The sequence below is a fragment of the Anneissia japonica genome, unplaced genomic scaffold, assembly GCF_011630105.1.
Source record: "Anneissia japonica isolate Jap-2015-1 unplaced genomic scaffold, ASM1163010v1 scaffold724_len3256291_cov202, whole genome shotgun sequence".
Taxonomy (NCBI): domain Eukaryota; kingdom Metazoa; phylum Echinodermata; class Crinoidea; order Comatulida; family Comatulidae; genus Anneissia; species Anneissia japonica.
In genome coordinates, this window is record NW_022744966.1 from 2832173 (window position 1) to 2856216 (window position 24044).

General features: G+C 34.0%; 1 protein-coding gene across 2 annotated transcripts; it reads left to right on the top strand.

The window, feature by feature from the left end:
* Positions 1-737: 737 nt before the first annotated feature.
* Positions 738-21600, top strand: LOC117119885. Of its 2 annotated transcripts, XM_033264870.1 has the most exons (6): positions 738-1133; positions 2331-2449; positions 8234-8259; positions 10426-10506; positions 15756-15827; positions 19659-21600. In XM_033264870.1, exons 1-5 carry the CDS (start codon positions 775-777, stop codon positions 15783-15785), a joined length of 615 nt encoding a protein of 204 aa, XP_033120761.1. In that variant the 5' UTR covers positions 738-774; the 3' UTR covers positions 15786-15827; positions 19659-21600. The 2 variants fall into 2 exon arrangements, 1 of the variants encoding a protein (XP_033120761.1); XR_004447250.1 differs by lacking the exon at positions 8234-8259.
* Positions 21601-24044: the final 2444 nt, after the last annotated feature.

A 24044-nucleotide genomic window follows, 5' to 3' on the forward strand; every position in this document is an offset into this window, starting at 1 on the left:
GTGGTGCCCATAATGCAATAGCGGTGCCCATCTAAGGATTAATATATAAATATAACAACACCTGCAGCAGTGGTGCCCATCTAAGATTAACGTATATCTAAGAATTAATATAAAATATAATAACACCTGCAGTGGTGGTGCAGTAGCGGTGCCAATCTAAGGATTTAATATATAAAATATAACAACACCTTCAGCAGCGGTGCCCATAACTGCAGTAGTGGTGCCCATCTAAGATTAACGTATAAAATATAACAACACCTGCAGCAGCGGTGCCCATCTAAAGCTCCCACTATGACGCAACGACGCAGACGCAACGTATCGACGCAGAGTGACGCAACGCGAGGGTTTTGCGGCTTCCAACCAAGTGGCAACCGACGACGCAAACTTGACAACGCAACGCAACGGCAAGTCAACTTTTGCGTTGTTCTTGCGGCAAAGATACTAGAAATACAAGATAGAGTTCTCGCATTGTAAAAATGAGGCGGAAGTCGTGCCCAACGTAGGTGGCGCCCTTCTTTTTAACCATGCAAGTGTCCTATACTTCGTGCCCAACGTACAGGGCGCCCTTCCGAAAAGTTGAATTGATTTTCCCTCGCAAACGCAAGGGAAAGCACAGTTGCGCATGCTCTAACCATTCCATTGGTTGTTTGCGTATGCGTGACTTAATGTTTACATTTTGGCGATGAGTTGTCTGTGTATGCATGTGTTTTAGGTATATTTGATGGGTATGTAATGAGTAATCCATGTGACAATTAGATTTGAATTTAGCTAATTATGCCCTATCAAGGCGTTGGTGAACATCAACTTCCAAAAAGTATTGTTTCCCTGTTTTCTGTGACCATGGTCCATGGAGTTATATTATATACATTACTCCCGACCAATTGCCACGATGATTTTCTAGGCCTAGGCCTAGGCCTGTCTAGTCTATCAGTCGTCATTTGCGAAGATGGTATCTCAATAGAAGAGGCAGATTTTATGGAGGTCGTAAAAAATTATCCTTGTCTATATGACAAGAGTTGCAGAGAATTTAAAAACAGGGATACAAAACGGGCTGCATGGAAAGCAGTGGGGAGAGAATTGGGGCATGAACACCCCGAGGCCCTTTACAAAACGATACGAGATCGCTTTACAAGGTATGCTTTGGCCAAAGTTATTAAATATCATACACAGCTCACAATGAGGTAGCAATGATGTAGTAGGTCATGCTTTTCTTTGGCCTATTTTTTAGACAAGGCCTTAAATAAAAAAAAAAAAAAATTAAGTGATAGATTAGAACAATGACATGTAGGTCTACATAGCCCGCCTAGACATGACAGCACTCAGGATTTTGAATGTTATATTGTTTTTTTTGTGATGCTATGTAAAGAAATATGAATATACAGTGTATTACTCTAACCATAACCATAATTAACCAAAATTTAAACATGCTGCAATAATAGCCTGCAATGGAGAGAGTTAATCTTTTGTGGGTACCGCCAAATGAATACACAGTAAAACGTTTTTTTAATGGTGTATATATATTTCACCACCAAAACAAATTGTAATTTTACATTACAAAATATTGACATGAAAAAACTAATTTAATAAATTGTTTTCAAAGTTACATGCCTTTATTTACACATACTTAAATGACTATTGGCCACAGTTAAAACATATTTTTTAATGGTCTATATATATATATATTTTACCATAAAAACAAAATGCAATTTCAAATTATACATATTGAAATGAAAAACAAGTTGACATGTTTTGCCTCTTGGCAAGAAGCATCGTCAAAAGTAAAGCGATGACAGCTTGGATGACGTTTCGGTAAATAGAACCATTTTAATAACAGTTGTTTCATGGCATAACATAATCATACAGTTCACTTAAAAAATGTTCAGGTCAGGAACATACTTGACAGAGGATTAAAAAGTTCTGTAGTCCAGGTGCAGGACAAAGGCAAAACGAAAAAAAAAACAGACTGGAAAGTTTTTATTTTATGATGCGCGGAAATGCGCTTCCTGCCTCTGGCCAATGTGATGTTGTATGCGTAATAGGCTAATAGATATTGACAATTGCAAGGATTTTTGGATGAAATAATTGTCCTGGTATCCAATTTTGTTGGGTTTCAATTTAATATGACCAATTTTTATTTTTTTTTAAATTTAATTAATTTATTCTTTTTTTTGTGTGTGTGCGAGACCAGTTTGAGATATTTACTTTTTAGGACAAAATGATGCTAAATTTACCAAAATTATGCCAGCACATAAGCCTATGCTAGATGCTAAAAAAAACATGAGAGGTCTTTGGTTGAAACTTTTTTTTAAATTACATGCTTATTTACACAGATACCTGAGAGGACTGAAAGTCCCCTCTGGAAGTGGGAGTGTTCCACTCTCAGCTCCTTATGAGAGTTTGCGCTGGCTGACTGGATTTATTAAACACAGAAAAACTGTATCAAACGATGGTGAGTGTTAATTCTTCTGACCACAATACATAACTATATCATTTTGCCATGGTACTGAACCTTCCTTTGAATTGACGTACTAACAGAGATGGTCTCTAATGTTTTTTGCATGAAACATAGTTATTGCATCGATCCCTTGCTAATGGTCTAATGCCTGTGTCGCCATTCACTACTTCTCGCCACTCCCCTTCTTTCATACTCGATTGCTACCCGTCGTAGCAATCAAGAAACCCTTGTGGCGAATATCTCGCATTATCTGTTTTTATCAAGTAATTGTGTAAGCACAAAGTGGCTTTTACTATGTTTTCTACTGTTGAGATCCTCCATCTCGCTGCTAATATGCCAAAGGCATTTTCAATTGTTCTTCGAGATCTTGATAGTCTATAATTGAATATCCTGGAGTTCACTGTCAAATCTTTTCCTTGATAAGGTTTCATGAGCCATGGTTTTTAAGAGAAAAAATGTCGTCCCCAACAATAAAGTACGGTGTTATTTTGCCACCTACATACCCCGGTTCTGGCAAACCAATAGTTCCATCTTTAAGTGATTGACACATACGAGTGTTGTTGTAAATGTTTGCATCATTCATGCCACCGTAACTGCCAGTGTTAACATATGTAAATGCATACCTTGCATCACACATTGCCAGTAGGACTGTAGAATGGAAGTTTTTATAATTGTAATATAGTGAACCTCCAAATTTAGGACACTCGATCCGAATGTGTTTTCCATCTAGTGCCCCAATTACATGTGGAAAATTCCACATTTCTTCATACACCTCTGATATTTTCTGCCAATGTTCAGAAGTTTTAGGCATTTGGAGGTACATTGGACGCAAAACCTGCCAAATAGGCAGACAGGTCTCGCGTACAATTTTACACACCGTTGCACATCCCACCATAAAATTGAAAGCCTGTGAGCTTTGCTGGTCACCTGTTGCAAGGTATCTGAGTGTTATAACGAGTCTTTCTTCTGCACTGATAGGTTTTTGGAACTTGGTGGTTTTCTTTTCCAGCTTATCTTTCACTAGACTGAGGAGGTGGTCGAACCTTTCGCTGCTCATGCTCAGTTTTAACTTTATTCTTTATTTCAAAAACCACATCCAACAGCAATTACTTGCCAATAACAGGATGTCATAGAATATTTACAAGCATATAAATAAAACAAAGATATAAATAGAAAAACACAAAAAAGAAACAAAGGGTCACAAGTCACACACACACCCACATCCATCCACCCACCCACAGACCCCCACACACTCATCCCCAGCCCAAACCCAATCAGATCAATCAAGTAAATGCATGCACATGTAATAAACTGGTTTTAAATGAACCTAAATTTTGATGGAATATATCAATAGTAGGATCTTCATGTAACAAAGTATTATAAGTAAAATCTAAACGATGAATTAAACCATTTTTTGTACAATTAACTCTGTTAAACGGGACCATTCAAGAACAAGAATCCGCAGTGAAACTTCTGGAAGGGATCGAGCTCAGGTACTGATAAAGTGTTTACAGGGATTTACATATCAATATTATTATTTTGTTAATTTTGGCATAATGTAAATATGTAAATTATAGAATAAATTATAATTAAGATACTGTAAAATTGCTTTAAATTTCTTAATGCAAGCTTTGCATTTTTAATTTTATCTTACAAATTTCCAGAATTATGTTTTTTTTAATGGAATATACAGAATGGGATGTCAACCAACTCTTTTCCCAACTTCATTATTTAAATTGTTAAATGGCAATTGGTATTTTCAAAATTTTCTCAAAAATGTATTTTAATGTTAACTGATATTACTTTATTATTATCTGAATTTTGTACAGTATTGTAATACAGCATATATTGTTTGCAAATTATATATAAAATTATATATATATATATATGATGATTAATCAAGTGAATCGTCGATGATGAAAGTGAAGTATTACTATTATTATCGTTTATGAAAGTTTCCTTATTTTATATAATCAGTGACATATAATTAAAATTTAAATAGGTCGACCTGGGCTAGATACCGGCACTTGATTGATATAGGCCGGTCGGTGGAAGGCCAGGGGCCTAGAGAGGCAGGCCCAGGGCCTAATCTAGGGCCAAAGCATATGATTTTTTAGTGGAGTAACGTTCGTTCTATCCAATGAAGCATAGTTTGGATAGGTTTCTTTGATTTTGTTGAGAGAACTTTATGTAGTATCATGTACCAATTAATTTCCCACAAGGACGGAATAAAATATTATTATTATTACATTAGTATCATATCGTGGTAGGCTAGGCCTAGGCCTACTACTCCTAGGCACTATCTACTATCAAGACTACAATTAGGCTAGGCCAAGGAATAGCATACAGTCTAGCTAAACCAGGGTAGGGCTTAGGGGCGACCCAGGACTGGAGAATTGATTCACACCGAGACTTGATCCACCTTACCAAACAGCCAAGCATGCAGACAAATTAAAAAAAAATAAACAAAGAAATAGACATAGAAGTAAACAGACAAATATAAAAAAAATAAACATTAGACCCTTACGAAAATATCCAATTGAAATTCATTAGAAAAATGTATAGGATTCATATTGTAATTCTTATTTCAATTGCTATAGGAATGCGACTGTCAGAAATTGGCCCAAATATCTTATAAGATCTTATAAGAATTTTTATTGGAAATTTTAAAGATCCAATAAGAATTCTTATTACAATATTTATTAGATCATATAGGAATTTATATATATATTTCTATTAGGAATTGCTATAAGATCCAATAAGAATTTTTATTACAATATTTAGATCATATTGGAATATTTTTTAAATTTTTAATATATTTCTATTAGGAATTGCCATAAGAATTCTTATTACAATATTTATTAGATCATATAAGATTTTCAGATATATTTCTTTTAGGAATTGCTATTTATAAGATACAATAATAATAATAATATCGACCCCTAACTAAAGGAAGCTGAAAAGGTAGAAATTGTGTGTGATAAGACTCTGACGCTGCGGTCAAATGTTTGCTTACTGTGCGGTCATTGTTTGAGATGTTTTATGAACAAGTTTTCTTTCCTTGCCGAGCCTTTGATTGGGTATATTCATATTCTGATCATACTGTAGCTACAAGCTCATGCAAAGCATCTGTTTATAAAAAATAATAAAAAAAATTGTTTTATTACATATAAATCCAAAGCAGTTAAAAATTTGTGTTATTTTCTTTGTAATTTATATTAATTTAAATCCAATTTATTTCTATTTTTATTGTTTGGTTTTAGAGTGAATTATTAAGAGTTATAATATATATAAAAGTAATATACTTTTTATATTTTTAAAATTTTATTTATTCATTTTGAAGTTAAAAAGGAACATTCGAGGATAAAATCAGTGGTCCCTAAGTTTAAACAGAGCTCAACATAATTCTCCATGAACAGAGTAATCAATTTAGAAAAATATAAACAATAAAAATTATTATAATAACATACATTATAATTTATTAGGATGTGCATGGTATATCATGAATACATCTTAGACATATAATCTGTATATCATCTGGGAATAGGCCTCGTTTAAGGATATTTATGTGATGATAATCTGGGAATAGACCTCTTTTAAGGGTTATATAATGTGATGAATATCCCTAAAAATCATAAGATTTCATTTAAAAAGTATAAATGAAAAATTCTAATGTTCAATTTAAAGGTATGGTAGAGAGTTACAATTCAATTAAATAATATTAAAACTTTAATTTACGTACCTTTGAATAAAATTTAGGTTTGATGAGAGACAGCCAGCAGCAGGTCAGCATTACAACTTGCCATTGTGGTGGAGACTAAAATTCCTAGCAAGTCAAAAATTCAACACATTTTTATCAATCCATAACATACAGATGGCTTGTGTTTACAGTACATATGTATTTATAACTATATTAATATAGCAATACTGTGATAGTACTAGTAGTACTGTAGGCCTTGGATCCTACTGTATTTTAGCTAAGGAATTGTCATACAAAGAAATAAACAAGCAATGCATAAGCAATTATACACAAATGAAATATTACAAAAAGAAACAAATTAATTGAAAAAAAAATCAATAACAAGCAAATATAAACAAACAAACCAACAGAATATATAAACAATTACACAAGCAAATGAACAAAATAAATAAACAAACCTAAATACATGTATAACCAAATAAATAAACAAGCAAATAAAACAAAAAAAATGACAAAAAACATTAAACAAACCTAAGCACATGGAAAAATAAACAAATAATCAAACAAGAATTAAAATTAATAAATAAACAAGCAAACAATTTGCAAATCAGTCTTTAGCTTTTTAAAGCGATTTTCTACTTGTGTGAACCCTTTAGTTCGTTCTGTAATGGATTTTTTGAAAGTTCTAGGCTCTCAAAAAGATGGAATGAACTTTTTTATGTTAATCCATAATTTCTATGGATCATGTGGGGTTTATTTTCCCCTTGTATTTATATTATTATTAGTTAAGTTGATGATGTTTAACTATGGATGTAAAGTCTGAAATAAAGAGAAAATGAAATGAAATGGATTAACAAAGCATGTATATATATAAAATCAACAAATAAACTAACATTGATATTGGATGGGAATGAAATTTTTAAAAATACATTATTAATTGTGACCTGGAAATATTTCATTTGAAGAGAAGCTTAATTATAAATATGATTCAAACTCCTGTTGTTACTGATCTAAAACTTTGTGTTATTAGTTTTTGAAAGTATGGTCTAAAAACAAACTTTATTAATTGAAACAATATGAATGTATTCAAGTTAGTCCAGCAGTATTATATAAATACTCAATATCTCCATCTAATTTACACGGTCTTCCAACCTTTTTTAGTTCACGCCTCGTTAAGCCACTTCTTCAGTGCTTCACTAGCCTACAGTAGGCCTATGCTTCCAGCTATTTAGGCCTAGGCCTAGTCTTGCATACTAGGCCTGGCTTACCTTCTTTTGGGATTCAGCGATTCATCGTCGATTCACTTGTTTCATCATCGCCAATTCACTTGTTTCATCATCGACGATTCACTTGATTCATCATCGACGATTCACGTGATCATCGACGATTCACTTGATTGATCATCGACGATTCACTTGACCATCGACGAATCACTTAATTCATCATCAACGAATCACTTGATTCATCATGGACGATTATTTCTAGAGATTAACACATCTGTCCATGTTATTGCCTAGCTGCTATGGATCAAGATATCCCCAATGGTGTGTGCATTTGATATGTACATGGTAACTTTAGGGTGCTTTTCTCTTGAGCCCTTGCTGTTCAGGGAACAACACATCCTTGGAAGATCCTCGGAGACACATTGTGCATTGGGGGTGTTCTTGCTCCCTTTTAAGAAGTTCACCATAGTACCCTTCCGTATTTTGTTATTGGTCATTTCCACGGGTCTTTTGTTTTTGCACAGTCGGGTGTTTTGCCCTGTTCACCATCTTTCCATGTTTTAAAAAAAAAAAAAAAAAATTGGTAGAGAGGGAAGATTGGCAGTAGTAGAGGCCTAGCCTGAAACAAAAACAAAAAAACAAGGGGGATTATACAGTAGTGCCAGCCAGTGGGACTGGCATGTGATAACAACAAACCCATCAAGTGACCTGCGATGTGTCACCATAAGCCGTGCCTCCAGAGGCCAGGTATGACCGCCCATCAGTTGTGATGCAAAACCCAAACCTTGAATACCGACATATCTAATTGGATATTATCTTGTGCTTTGGATTTACCATTGGATTATTGATACCCAGACGAAGAATTTCTGGAAGATTACCATGTAAGTCCTGGGCATGTAAACAGTTCAATGTGTTGTGTTTGGTAACGGTAGTTTAAGTAGGTATACCAATGAAGCCATTGTGAGGTGTATGCAGTTTTTAAACATTCGTGAGATTTAAAAAAATGATGTGAGTTTGATGTTGAAAATATACCGTACTCATTGTGAATTTTGCCAATTGAAAATTATATATTTTGAAAAAGCATGTATCGTGTTTACTTTAAGATTGATGGAATATTTGATGAGTCACTTGATGACCGTCAAAGCTAGCGGAATGATTTTTTTTGCATGTTATCCGACCTTTCGATTAAAAGTTCGAAATTGGTGGTATTATTTAATTAATAAACACCATCCTGAAGCAGACTTCACCTTCATCACAGATGTTTAAACAATAATCAAGATTAATGTTTCCTTTATTCGGTTGAAGTTAAAAACAACATTAACAATTGGAATACATTAAAACATAGTACACCAACAAAATAAACACAAAACCAAGATTCAGTACCCACATGTACCCTTCAACAGAAAGGTCTACTGATTAATCTCAGATAAGATAGTATAATACATACTCCAAGTATAGAAATGCATGCCATTTTGTTGGGATTCAATATTTTGACATTAATTATGTCATCATCAGGTACCTATTTTTATAATTGCGATGATTTTACCTTTCCTAACAGAAATCAGACTTGATAAATTGCAATATTTTATGTGTGTAAGAAATGTTTCTAATAGCATGGTTGATAAAATACTTTGGAAATAATAACCTACGATACGAAAAATAAGATATAACAGGTGAAAGAAACTTGCAATTAAAATAAACCAACGAAATAAAACGTATATAGGTTGATACATTTTTTGTTAATGCTTTATATTGAAACAAGTCATTTCATGGGTGGATCCAGAGAATTTCTTATGGGGGTGGGGGCACAAAATGAAGTTCACGCTGCCACGCCCACCTTACCATACCCCTTCGATTAAAAGTTCGAAATTGGTATTATTTAATTAATAAACACCACCCTGAAGCAGACTTCACCTTCATCACAGACGTTTAAACAATATTCAAGAGATTCAGTACCCACATGTACCCTTCAACAGAAAGGTCTACTGATTAATCTCAGATAAGATAGTATTGTTAGTTACCTATTGCATCAGTCATATTTCAGTCTCTTGTAAGAATGAAAGACAAGTTTTCAGTCATTTACTTCATGAAAGTTCATAAAATAACAAGTTTCTTGAACCTCTAAAATAGATAGAAAACAACAATGCAGTGGGAAACAATGGCTGAATCTCAGGAGAGATGCAAAAGCTAAATTTAAATGATTATTGGTTTAACAATAAAGATTTACTGAAATTACATAAATTGTCTGCAATTTGTGTCAAGGATTTTTTCAGTTGTCATAACACTGATAATGATCTTGTAACTGTCTTGATGATTTATCAGCAGATCTCAATGAAAACTTCCCTGAACATCATTATGGGATACTTGGAGGGCAAAACACAAGCTTCATTTCACACATTATGCCAGTTGATGAGTGTCCATTAATCATCCTCTTGTTACCACTAAACATAGCCTCAGTCTACAACAACACCATGCTTTTGCACTTAACCTAACCCAACCATTTGGACCAGACTCATGACTTGGATCAGAATAAACTGTTGTGGAGGAAGATAAAAGAGGTGGAGAGGGGGAGTGATTTTTTTCTTCTGGTAAATTTCCTGAATAAGACGAAGAGTAGAAGAATTTATTTAAGATTTTTTTTATTGCTGTCTTAATGATTGAAGCTTGTTGAAGTAATTTAAATCAAAACTTTTGTGACTTTTAGCATGATTTTTTGAGATTTCACTGTGAAATTTGAAAACAAAGGGTGTAAATTTGCGGAACTTCTAAGGCCAAAGGTGGAGGAGATTCAGTTGAAGAAGATTTACATTAGTGTGAAATTCATGTTTCCTCAAATGTAACACAATTGATTTTGAAATTGCTGTAACATTGCCATATTCTTGGAAACCAACACTGACTTATAGTATATCAGATGCTAAAAACTCTCACTTTGAAACATAAGACACGATTGAGCATTAAGTATGCTGAGAAAGTTGCATTGCGAGATGGCCGGTATATGGAGTCCCAAGTGTTGTAAACTCTCATTATGTTTATGGTTGATGTTACAGATATTTTCTTGCCACGTTGATGCTAGAAAAGATAACACATTGAAGTGGTTAGCAGACTTGAGTGCTAATAATTCTACACCGGTAAGTTGGCTTATATTTAATTGTATGAACATTTAAAAACTTAATGTAGCTGATAATAAATAAGATAGTATTATTTTAAAAGCTATAAATATGAAGGACAGGTTCTTAAGAAATTAACAATTATTCTGATAGACATACTTTGTAAATAAATCAGGTACAGTAGATTCAACAAATAATGTCAAGTAGGCCATACATATCTACAGTACTGAAGGTAATCTTTCACAACTGAATACATATAGGCCTATACAATTCTTATGTTTTTCTTTCTGATTCTGGTGTTATTTCTTATTGTAAAAATAAATTAAATTTTGTTATTTATTTATTAATCTACCGTAAAACTTTGAATTGCAAACTTTAGATTGGCTTCTTTTCGAGGCTAATTTTGCAAAGATAGGAGGGTGGCTTCTTTTAAAAATGAATGCTGTAAATTTTGTGAATTTGTACTATAAAATAATAAGTACAGCCACTGTAACATCAATCTGTATCTATCATGGTGTGTGATCACCACTACAGTATTTACCAAGCTTGTTTTTAATTTTTTTTTTTTTTTTTTTGTTTTCAGTATTTACCAAGCTTGTTTTTAATTTTTTTTTTTTTTTTTTTGAAATTCATATTGTAATATCTTGAAAAGAAGCCCATGGACTTCTTTTTAAAGTTAATTTTGCAAACTAAAGAGGGTGACTTCAATTTAAGATGGGCTTCATCTCGAGATTAGGCCTAATGGGCTTCAATTTGAGGTTTTACAGTATTAGAATTTGTTTATAGTACATTTGTTTATCCATCTTGGTGTACTTAAAAAAAAACTTCATTTTTTAATGTTCCATATGACTGTTTTCGATTACCTTTGTTCAACTTCAATTTGATTCTTTAACTGTACAGTTTGATGAACATTGCAATAAAGTTATGTCATGTTTTGTATTTCTTATTTCATACAATTAGAAATTTTCAGAGAAAGCCATGACGTTTAGCGGTACACTGTATTGCAATTATATAGTTCTAACACTAAAATTGTAAAGATTTTTGTCAAGTAATCTGTAAGGAAATTAATTTTCAAAGGTATCCTTTATTTCATAACACATTTATTTTCCAACTATAAAATGTATATGAGCTTACATTATGAAGAGGATCATAATCTTGAAGTGCAAGAGTACTTATCACGATGTGAGACCCTAAAAAAAAATATATACTACCAACCCTTACGCATTTACCAACCCTTACGCATTTACCAACCCTTACGCATTTACCAACCCTTACGCATTTGCCGTAAGTCTTGCGCATTCCAATCAAATCTTACGGTTTTGTGCAAATACCGTCAAAAAATGCTTATCCTGAAATTTGAGTAAAATTTAGTTTCGTTTTCAATCTTTAATGAATTTTACTAAAACTAACATCCATAATCATAACATTCTACCTTCATATTTCAATAACTACTGCATCTGAGATCATTATATACTCACTAAATATCTACAGTATTAGCATTTAAGCCAAAGCGTCCAGGGGGCCTTTGTCCCCTGGCCCCCGACCGAGAGCCTTTGGCGGCCCCCTGGCCCCCAACAAATGTTCGACCCTTTGGCACTCATTATGAGTCACCCGATCTTACTCTTTGAAATTTCTCAAGGTTGACACTTATGTCTGGTATAAATATCTTATATAGTAAAGCTTGGCAATCACGTTTGATTGTTGTCGGCCGACGCGATTCTATGGTAAATGCAACGCAACGATGTGCGTGCACAGAAGGTTTTTAATGATGGTCTGTTGAGATTGTCACCGATGGCATAGTGTAGTCTAGCGCTCACAGAGACCGGAGATGCATTCGTTGTATGGCCGGCTTAAGTGGTAATGTTATTCAGCTGAATACTCTGCCTGAAGTCCAAGAACAGGTTCAGATTGTCATGGCTATATTTTTCAAGTTTTATATTTTTGGATATATGTCAAAAATTTAATTGTGGTAGTTTAGTTGGACAACATATACATCAAGACGACAACATCAAACATTCCAGGGTTTTTTAATCGTCAATTAGAGATTCACGATCACCACATGATCCTGTTGATGTGCACATTGACACCATAAACAAGAAGTCCTGTAATACAGTAGAGTTACACAATCTCAATATATAAACATAACAGCTGTACCATTGCGGCGTGCATATGTAATCAACTGTCATGCCATCACAAACAAAAATTCTCAGTTACAAACACGAGAAATACTATTATGTTAAAATGATTTTAACACAGCTTGTCAGAATAATGTGTTTAATATCAAATATTTCTTGAGTATAGAAACAAGTTTTAAATCTGAATTTAATATGGAAGTTGATGAAAGACAGATATTCAGTTGACAGATGTGTTGTGAACTTTAATATGAAAGTGTAATATATTACCAAGTAGTTTTTTTAAGTCACGTTGAATTTGACACTATACTGTAGGTAAAAGTTTTATGGTGGCTACTTACTTTTTATTGCTTAGACACTTAGAGGCTAAATTTGGTAGATTTTTTTTCATTTATCCCTACATTCATCCCAGTTGCTCCATTCTTTCTTCCATAGTCTCTTCGTCGTAGGCTAATCCTACGTGACTGCAGCTACAGTAGGCACCAGCAAAAGGCGTACAAATAGGAATCAATTTTAATGTTAAAATGAAAGAATAAAGAGAAGATAAATTAAATAATAAATAAGTAAGCAAGATCAAGATATAGTTGAAATTAGGCGAGACTTTTTTTTTTTCTTGTTTTCGTGAACTTATTTTTTTAAGATCGTCAGATGAGGGTGGAAAAAAAATGTTGTTTTCTTTTATAGCAAATAGTTATGACAAAAATATCAGATGGAGGAGAAAATAAAAACTACTAATAAAAACTACAGTTTTATTGGTGAATGTAAACAGTATAGTAATGGGATGGTTATATGCTTTGAATTTATATAATTAGGAAGAAATATACATACCCTTATTTTTGGAGATTTAAAGGAAGTGGCGGGAGCAGTAAACATAAAAAAAAAACTTTTATTTTTTTCTTGAAATTTCGTGGCGGCAGGTGCACTAATTGGTCAAAAATAAAATTTATTTTTATTCCAAATCATCATTATTGGCAGTCGGCGGGTTTGCTAAGCAAGGTATAAAAAAAAGTCTTGCCTTTCAATGCTAAATTGAACCGCTTGCTTTGTTATAGCGCCCTCAATAGTGTGATTAACTTGTCAAATCATCATCTGTAACTTTGAATCAAGATGTGCCTTGGGGAATGCAACTGACTTATTGCCTACTCTTTACCTAATGATCTTTATTCAGGATGGGTATTGCCAAGTATTGTATGTGTATTTAGGTCTTTACTGCCAGGGAAAAAAATAGTGTAGGCCTAGTATAGAATTTACATGTAGAATTGACTGCTTGTTCCACCTCTTGGTTTAGGCTGTCCTTGTTGACCTACTTCTATGTGAACCAGATAGATTTTGCCATTTTTCTTGCATTTTCCCCAAGTTTTAAATCGGTCCAATTACTTTTCATTACTCAGCATTTAGTTGTACAAAAAATTTATTTGGATTATTTGTTGGCAAGTGGACAAGAAAAAGTACATCATGTTTATTATTAATCGTCATTTTCAAGAGCATTGTTATGAATCGTGATTGTTTTGTTAAGTCGCAGGATTAATGTTTGCCTGTTGTGATGCACTTTCATTACCATGGAAAGGTGCTATATAATAATAAATATTATTAAGATCATATTATTGTTATTATTTGATGATGATTATTATTAAGTCAGCATCATTATCATCATCAATGTCACCATTATTTCCTTCACTGCTGTCATCGTCCTCTTGAATAAATGAAAAATAAGTATTACTTTTCAACATGCGATTATTCTTTGTACTTTTCTTGTAAAATTAGAGGCTACATTTTATAGATTTTTATTCATTCATTCATACATTCATCCAATCTGCTCCATTCCTTTTTTTTTTTTTTTTGGCTGTTTGTCATAGTCCAAGGCAAAACTTTCTTTATAGTTTGTTTAGCGAACCCGTCGATAACGATTGCGAATAAATAACATTTTATTTTTGGCAAATTAACGCATCCGCCACCACAAAATATTAGAAATTTCAGAAAAAAATCATTTTCTGGCCGATTTCTGTAAATAAAAACAGGACAGCTCACTCTATGGCATTGTTAACAGGACTGAGTCTCATTCTGGTTTTTACTGAGTGTAGCTCACTGTATCTAGTGGCATAGAGTATTAACATGGGGAGGGGGAGACTGGCAAGGGGAACTGATATGATGATGCGTTAGTCTAACCATTGGTAGCGGCGGATCCAGGGAGCAGGTTCGGGGCATGTCTATCTGTTGAAAACACTATTTTTGAAAACATTTTTAAAGTAGACCTGTGAGAGTGCCATTTCCAGTCATTTGAAGGTGTCTATTTTTGAACTCAGCCCCAACCATTTTGGGGCTGAGGTAAATGGGGGCCTTTTTAGGTGATATCGGAATTTCTGGTGCTGGCAGTACTTTGTGGAAATTTGTATTGCCTAGGTGTAAGTCTTTTTTATCCTCCACCTTTCCCCATGCTACTGTATCCCCTTATCTTACCAATCAGGGCCTATCATAGTGATGTAGAAAAACAAAGGCTACATTATAATTAACATTAGGAAGACTTGAACCTATAAAAGAGAATGGGTGGGCTGTCAAATTTGGAAGTACATAATAATTACGCCGGCCTCCACTGGTTTTAACAGATTGAAAATGGCCACCAGCTTAAAAGGTTGAATACCTGTTCTCCAGATGGCCGAAACTAGTAAAATTTATCATCACATCACCATTATTTATAGTCAAAATGAAGCAGCAATAAATTTCTCATGATCTTTTATCAGCGATTTTCGGCAACCATAGAAATCTTGAAAACATTGGGTTTGATGTATTGCTTAATACTTCACCTACTTCAGAGCTGTGAGTCCTCACCCACCTCAGCCCCACCATGGTTATGGTTCAGGTGCAAAATTTTGAGGAAATAGGTTACCTTTCTCGGATGGTTATGTAGTAAAATTTATCATCATCACATCACATTTATAGTCAAAATGAAGCGCCAACAAATTTCTTCTGATCTTTCATCAGCGGTTTTCGACAATCATAGCGATCAAAATTATCTGTGTGATGTACCTTAGAAAATAAAACTTAAATGTCTTTGATGTATTTACTTTATCTACTTCATGTGCCGAAAAGCAATCTAATCTTTACACGTTTTTTTTCATGCTTCTCAAATTATAATAAAAGCACGTGCACTTGAGTCGTGTATATTGGTAATTCAGATGCTTGTGGGCAGAGACACTGGTATCTTGCTATAAGGTAAGATATACTTTGGCTGTACAGTCTCTTTCTTTGAAAAATTTGTTTCATTTCAACATTTTCCAGGCATCTTCATTACATTGTGGTTGAAAAGTGAGGGAGACCAACAATCTTAAAAATATGTGCGGGGGGGGGGGGTCGTGTTCCCACATGATCTGCGCCCATGCTGGCGTGAATGTGAATGCATGAAGGTAGAACTAGGAGAGATGCCTGGTATCTCCTAAACTTTGTAGCTCTGGCCTTGGATAACAATAGCTGTTGAATAGCAAAATTATAAAATATATTTGTTTGATTTATGTTTTGTTTGATTTTCATTTTGGTTCTTTTCCTTTAATTTTTGAAGTATGTTTATATTACCACATGTTTTTTTTTACTGTTCTGCTTGTTGGCTGTGGATGCAATGTTGCATAAAGTGTGCACATGTAAACAATGCAAGTGGTCTCTTCAGATTTGAACTTAATGCAGAACTAAAATAGGTCACAAGGAAAGTACCAATTATAATACATTAACCAAAAATTCAGTGAATAAGAATATCTTCAATACTAACCAACCACATACAAATTATTCTAGTATTAGCCCTTATGTTCGCATTAAAAAAAGTTTTGGTAAGAGGATTTGGTGAATTGGTGAGGGGGACAAATAATGTATTGATATGTATACAAGTAGAGGTCATTAAAAGGAAGTACGTTGATATTGCCCCATATATCTTGGTGTCCTGGCTTTCCATTGGAGCGCAGCGAAGTACAACCTGATTCAGAGCTAAATTTAGTATTTCCTGCAGTGTAACAATAAATTACATCCAGGTTCACATACTTGAAGTTGGCAAATTTGCAGGTTATTCACCTAGCCAAGTGTTTTGATGAATTTTTTTTACAGCCAATCATAATTGAGTTATTTCACATGTTACGGATCTTGAAAATAGGGGAGAGTTGAAAAACATAATTTACCATTCTACTAACACTCTGGGGAAATTTGAACTAGTTTCAACAAATACCAGTTTGTTTATTGTAACATATCTTGTTAGGTTGAAAGACTACCTATGTGCTCACCCCTTCCTCTGCCTCTTACCCGCCTCTTATGAACAATACATAGTTTTATTTAGTGTCAGGCATGAGCGGACAGTCGGACAAAAAGAATCCTAGGGACCACTTGTCTGTGGACAAGCACTTTTAGAATAGGCTACTTCACCATGTAATGTGTAATGCTTCCAGAGTACTTATAAAAAGTACGACTCTTGACAATACGCAGCATATTTTATTAACAAATTGTCGGCGCACAAAGAGATATCATACAGAAAACCAACTATGCCAGGGTTACGCACCAGACTGCATACATCAACTTAGAGTTGCCAACACCCCGCGATTTGTTGGCGGTTTAAAAGAAAAAATTTAAGCCTACCCAATATAAAATTTTAAAATTTGTTATTTTCTGCAGTAAAGATTGAAAATGAATTCTTCATGTTATCCAGGTCTGTTGTGTGTGTGCACATTAGACCTACAGCAGGTGCATATTTTCTCACAATATCGTACCTGTTAGCCGTCAGCTGTCTGGGCCTGCTGCACGTGGTCTGTTTACAATAGAATTTCGCACTTGTCTAGTTTATGAATACCAGACATATTTAAAGACTTTGGGTGCACAGCCATTAGTTGATTAGTTGCATTGGATGACATGAAATGTCTGGACTTCAAGACTAGTAATTACTTATGAGTACGAATATGAACAGCAGCCATTAGGCCGACTTAAAAAAAGGCCTAGTCTATTTTGTTTGTGCGTGTGGGGAAGACAATCTAGACAGACTAAGAAATTGTAATTAACACGCTCCCTCCTTTGTTTGATTGTTCTCACTCCCAGCTAATGACAAACTTGGCATCTCTGCTATGGTGCTCTGTGTACGATTTTCGATGTGAGAGAATCACAGTCGTTACAAGGCAGTGCCTGGCTGAAACTTTGGCAAAGATGTGCTCACACTTGTCATTTGGGTTTGCTTTTACCACTACATATTACCTAATAAAAACTAGTTATGTCATCTATTTATACTAAGCATAAAAAAGGTTCAGTAATAATGAGCCATAAAAATTGCTTTAGTGAACCAAAATAACATCAGCATTTACCTGGACGGCATCAACATTTACCTGGAAAAAGTGCTTACATCACACAGAAGATATTTAAAGATTGCAATGAAATTCATTTTAATCATAAAACAAAGTAAAGAAATGTGGAAAGCAAGAGCTAACAAGGCTGCATTGAGTCAGCAATGTTTTCCTTCTGAAATTTGTATTAAACCTCTGAGGGACAATGTGATTACATTCTGAATGTCAATCTAACTTTCCTCTTCATTCATAAGAAAATACCAACAAAAAAATGAATTCTAAGAAAGAATATGTGTTACTATTACTAGAGGAAAGGGTTATGCCATTAACATCTGCAAATATTAACTAGAAAGGACTGCTGGTATGTTTGTAATTTATGGCAAAGATCATTAGATAAAGTTTAATAGTAATTTGGCATAAACATGGTATAGTGCATTAATAAAAACACATAAATACTTACCAACTACTTGTAATTTTTTTGAGGAATTTTTTTTTGCCAGCTTGTATTGGTAGATCTCAAATAATAATATATATTTCCTCGTAAATTGTGAACTTTGTGTAAGTGAATTGTAAGGCGATTGTAGAGATGTTAAATATCAAACACATGCTGTGTATTAAGTAAGGCCAAAAAAAGTTGCCCTCCGCGACTGACCAAAATTTTTCAAAAAATTGGGAAAATTTGTTCAAAGGTCTTCCTTTCACTCAAGTACAAATTTGAGAAATACCACATGTATTTTTACCAAAATCGGATCATAGATGCACGTGTAAAATCGGTAAAATAGAAGGCATAATTTTGAAAACCGAGTGCGACGATGACGATGCATGCAAGCAACATCGGATCATGCGCGCTGAGTTGTCAAGCCACGATTAGATATAGAGAGGTCTAGGCATTGCCTATTCTTACTACTGTATAACTAGCGGTTGCTTGAATCAAAAATCGTATTCGTTACCTTACGGTATATTGGACAGTAAATAAAAGCAGGCTTAGGTCTAGCCATCGCTTTAAAGCAGGTACGTAGCTAGACATTTTAGACTCTGTTATGGTTTTAGGCCAACCATGGATGAAATATTTTTGGTTTTTTTTTCCGAAAGTTAACTTTGATTGTATTAAATAGAGGACACATGTTTGGCCATTTTTCGTAGCCATAGTATGGTTCCTTGATCTGTCCGTGCATGATCGTGTGGATCGCATGCACAAATTATATTTTTAAATAAATATTTCTTTAAACAGATTTATTTTTGTTAAATTTATTTCAATATATTGGTTAGTATTTATTCCATCATTAAGTTGAATATCTTGTATGGTACAAACCAGTGGCATATCCAGAAGTTTAAAATACCTCCCTCCTCATCACATTTGCAGCCTAGGATAGGGTGATAAACTAATAATATTTTTTATGTAGTTCATAAGGCCCTAACTTCATGTGAATTTGTAAATATTGTTGGTGTAACCAACTTTCTAAAACTAAAAATTTAATGGATTGTAGACACCAAATTCACGACCTAAAAGAAAAATACTGTGATGATTAGTGTACATGAATGTCAGTTGTTACCATCTGTGTTAGTGTGACTGCTACTTCCAAATTGCCTACTTTTGATTGGATGGTCTTGTAGGTCACACTCTACCTGATCATGTTTGTTTTAATTGCAGTAATACTTAGGTGTCCACTGTCACAATTTAGCAATATATCCCAGAGTTTTAAGAATGTAAATAAACAGTCAGGTAATTCTATTTTAATAGGTTTACACAATCTTCTAGCAGCATAAGCTGTGATGTTGTTGACATCCAAGGTCCAGCCATCAGTTGCTTGTGGCTGCTTCATGAGGATATGAGGTATAAAGCTGGGCACTCACTGCATCATAGGACGGTCAGCCAGCACTCACTGCATCATAGGACGGTCAGCCGGCACTCACTGCATCATAGGACGGTCAGCCGGCACTCACTGCATCATAGGACGGTCAGCCGGCAAATTCCACTCAGCTTCCTGTGAGTCTGCTGATTGTCGGTGGCAGTGTGAACATTGTCATTAAAAACAATCCATCGCGTGGTGTTGGGGGTGGCGCCAGAATTTGCCCGACGGGGGCCGATGTCCCTGACGAAGAAAAAAATGGCCATGGTCGGTCGTCGATCAAAATCCCAGGAAACCCCTGAAAAATATGACAATTTAGGGTGTTTCAAAGGCTTATTTAATCGCATTTTAATTTAGAGTTTACTGAAAGTCTACTGTAGAAAATACATTTTTTTCCCCCGACGAATTGTGGTTTTTCTCCCCGACAAAGGGGCCCTGGCCCCCTCCATGGCATTGCGTGTTCCATAGAATAGCGACAACCAACGGTCGCAGTGAATGCCCGGCTTAAATTTGACAGTCGGAGAGCTCAGGATACTGACATTTGCTGCAGGCATTAACAAATTTCATGTGGAATCAAAGCTAACAATTAATCTGTTTTTTTGAAGGAGCTATTTTTTAATTATTAGTTGGCATCTTGCAGCAGAATGTGAGACTGGTGCCATTAAGGTCAGATCATAAAGATTTTATTCCTAATAATACCATCATGGTCAGATGGGTATTCAATGGTCATACCAGGTGTAGCACTTTGGTCATCGGATTTATTGGGTGTGATGTAAATATTAAGGTTTGTTTAATTACTCAACAACAGTGGGTCCAGTATTAATGAGTTTCATTTTATTGCTGATAAATTGGTTTTGATTGGCTAATAATCCTAGGTAATTTCTTAATCATGTGTAACTGTAATCATGATTAAAAAAATTACGATCAGTGGCAATTCTAAGATAGGGAAGTGGAGGAAGTGTCAGACTACTTTAAAATCATAAATTAACATTGTATCATGTAAATTTGGTGAAAGCTAGGCCTAACGCAGGCCTGTAGCGAAGTAAAAGCAATATTCCCCTTCCCCTTCAGGCATACCGTATGTTGTGTAAACTTTCATGTTTGGCCTAGATCTTCCTTTAAGCTTCCTCTAATAGTGTAATAACATTCTACTTTTCTTTAGGGATCTAATTAAAGTGTTGTAAAGGGTATTGAGGTTTGATATTCTGACATGTGTATTGGATGAAAGAGCTCAATTCACAACAATGGATGAGGGGAAAATGTAAAAATGAATAAATAATGAATGAAGGTAAGAATAAAGCAAGAGTTTCGAACCCCTGACCTCAAGGTTGGGAGTCCAAGCCACAACCGATGCACCAAACCGCTTATACAATACATTAAAAAAGAGATAATGTACACTTCATTTCACTGGTCAACCTTGTGTTATTTGTGAGCAGTTCTCTATCTTCAGTGACTGACATGTTAAAAAACACCTTTTTAAAGTGATTCCTTAGATTTATAGGCAGTGGGGTTGTGCTGGAATTACAGGGCATAGTGGTCTTCATATGATTTACAGCAAGGGAACCCAGTGGGTAGGCTCAGGCATCTGGTTTGCTGTAAATCACACCTAGTTAAACAATGAAAGTTTGGAGAAAGGGGTTTTAAGCAGGCTTTAATTGGAGAGGTGTTTGTAGACTTACGAGCATGATGAAGAGGAGGAAGAGATATAACGATGAAACTGAGAAAGAGGAAGAGAAATAATAATAATAATAATTACTTTATTTAAACACGGAAAAACTTGATCACCCAAGGGTGTTTTTCATCAAGGCCGTGCAAGGCCAAGTGGTAAAATATAAAAATACAAAATACATAACAAAAGTATAAACATTAAAGAATTTGATTAAGTAATAAATGTGATTAAAATGTGAAATTAAATAGTATCTTTAGTTTAAAATAAATCAAAAACATATACATTAATTAATTTAATATACATAATTGATTAATTTAATATCAGAAGTTAGATTAGATTAATGATTTCTTTAAATTTATTAATATTTGCTGAATATCTATCCATTGCTGAATTTCTATACTCATCATTTAAATTATTCCATAACTTAGCACCATGGTAAGTTAAACTTCTTTTTTTATATTCTGTTTTAGGTTTTTCAGTATATAAGACATCCATTGTTCTTGTATTGTATTGTGGATTTCTTAAAGTAAATCTGTTCCTAAGATATGATGGTGCTAAATCATGAAATATTTTAAACATAATAATAGCCTCATTTTAGAAGAGGTTTGTTTCAAGGTTTACCCATTTAAGATCCTGCAAGGTTTGGGAACTTGAGTCGTAACTTGTCTTTTTTAGGATAATCTTTGCTGCTCGGTTTTGAAGAACTTGTAATTTGTTAGTTAAAGTTTTATTTGTTCTACCCCACACAACATTACAGTAATCAAAATGTGGGGCTATTAAAGATTTGTACATCATATTTTGAAGGTGCTGGGGGATTATGTTACAGGACTTTTTCAAATAGTATAAGCAAGGCAGGACCTTATTTTTAACATGCCCTGTTTGTTTTTCCCAAGATAAATTTTCATCAATATACACACCTAGATGTTTACAGCTTTGCACCCTATTTAAACGTTCACCATTAATGTTAATACTCAGATCTGTATCTGTTAATTTTGCCAATTTCTTATGTGTGCCAATAAACATACACTCGGTCTTTTTTACATTTAAACTTAATTTGTTACATGCTAACCAGTTTTTTATATTTCCTAGATCAATGTTAATTTTGTGGACAACATCCTCTATATCTTTAGATACATAATATAGAACTGTGTCATCAGCATACATACTAATTTTTACATGACAAATATGACTAGGTAAGTCGTTTATATACAAAATGTATAATAGTGGCCCTAGAATTGAACCTTGGGGTATTCCACACACAATGTATGTACCATCTACATTTATGATTTGAGTTCGATTATTAAGAAACAATTTTTGTAACAGAGATATCAAGAGAATATTTATTTAGTTTGTCTATAAGAATTTTATGATTTACAGTGTCAAATGCCTTCTTTAAATCTATCATAATTAATCCAATCCAATGTATTTTACAGAATCAATGAGCGAGGAAGAAAAGTTTGATTAAGGAGAATGATAATGTACACAAAAGTGCAAGAAAATTCAAAAGTCTACCATTTGTCTACAACAGTACTTGTCCATGTATTATAAAATTGAAAATAGATGTAAAGAAGGTTTCTTAAATCAATGCCTGTAGCATAGTTCACACATCTGTAAATACATGAAGTTAGTTATTGCAATAGCTCCCTCTGTAGCAGCTTCAAAAATGGCATTCAGGTATTGCAGACTTATTCACAGGCAGAAATGGTTTCAACAGTGCTCTTAATAGAACATTACAATAATTGCATAATATTAATTCTAATAATGTATAATTTATTTATTTATTTATTTATTTCGGTATAAACATCAAGATACAATTGGTAGCACAAAGGCTAAAAAAATTGTATGTACAAAATATTAATTACATTGTTACAATTATATAAAAATATAAAAACCATGAAATATTGTCTAATATCTGTTTAATACAAAAATCTATATTTTTTTAAAATTATTATCTTTTTAAAAGTTAATTTGAGTTTTTTCTGATCCTTAGTAATTGCAACAATACTGTGACATCAGATAAAAACCCAAGTGGTGTACAGTTCTGTGACATCAGATAAAAACCCAAGTGGTGTACAGTACTGTGACATCAGATAAAAACCCAAGTGGTGTACAGTACTGTGACATTAGATAAACCCAAGTGGTGTACAGTACTGTGACATCAGATAAAAACCCAAGTGGTGTCAGTGGTGCCTCAGTTCCAATTCAACACCACGATTGCAGGAATTGTTGGTTGCGGTTGAAAATGAAGAGGCATTTAAAAATAATACTAAATGCCAATAGGATTCATGTCATCAGGTTTATGGGGCAGGAAGCTGGCTAACAAGTAAAGAATGGCTGAAGAGAAAGTATGCTGTCTCAAATTAGCAATAGATAGGATATGGACAAAGATGGTGTCAATATATTGTTGGTAATATTGAGATGATTGGAGACGTTCATTATGTCTTCCTAAATGAATAACAATGAGATAGCAGATTTTTGCATAGTTCGATCTTAAGAACTGATGCCATAATGCCACCCTGTCAAGGTTGATATTTTACATTTTATGTGGAATTTTAGAAAATGAAAAGCCATTGACAGCAGTTAATTGATTGATATATTCTGTTCAATT

Bases quoted from the DNA above. Each gene is read 5' to 3' on its own strand.
- LOC117119885 (XM_033264870.1), top strand. From the start codon at position 775: ATGCCCTATCAAGGCGTTGGTGAACATCAACTTCCAAAAAGTATTGTT. The intron at 2,450-8,233 runs GTGAGTGTTAAT...ATTGATACCCAG, and splicing joins AAAAACTGTATCAAACGATG to ACGAAGAATTTCTGGAAGAT. The intron at 8,260-10,425 runs GTAAGTCCTGGG...TTGATGTTACAG, and splicing joins AATTTCTGGAAGATTACCAT to ATATTTTCTTGCCACGTTGA.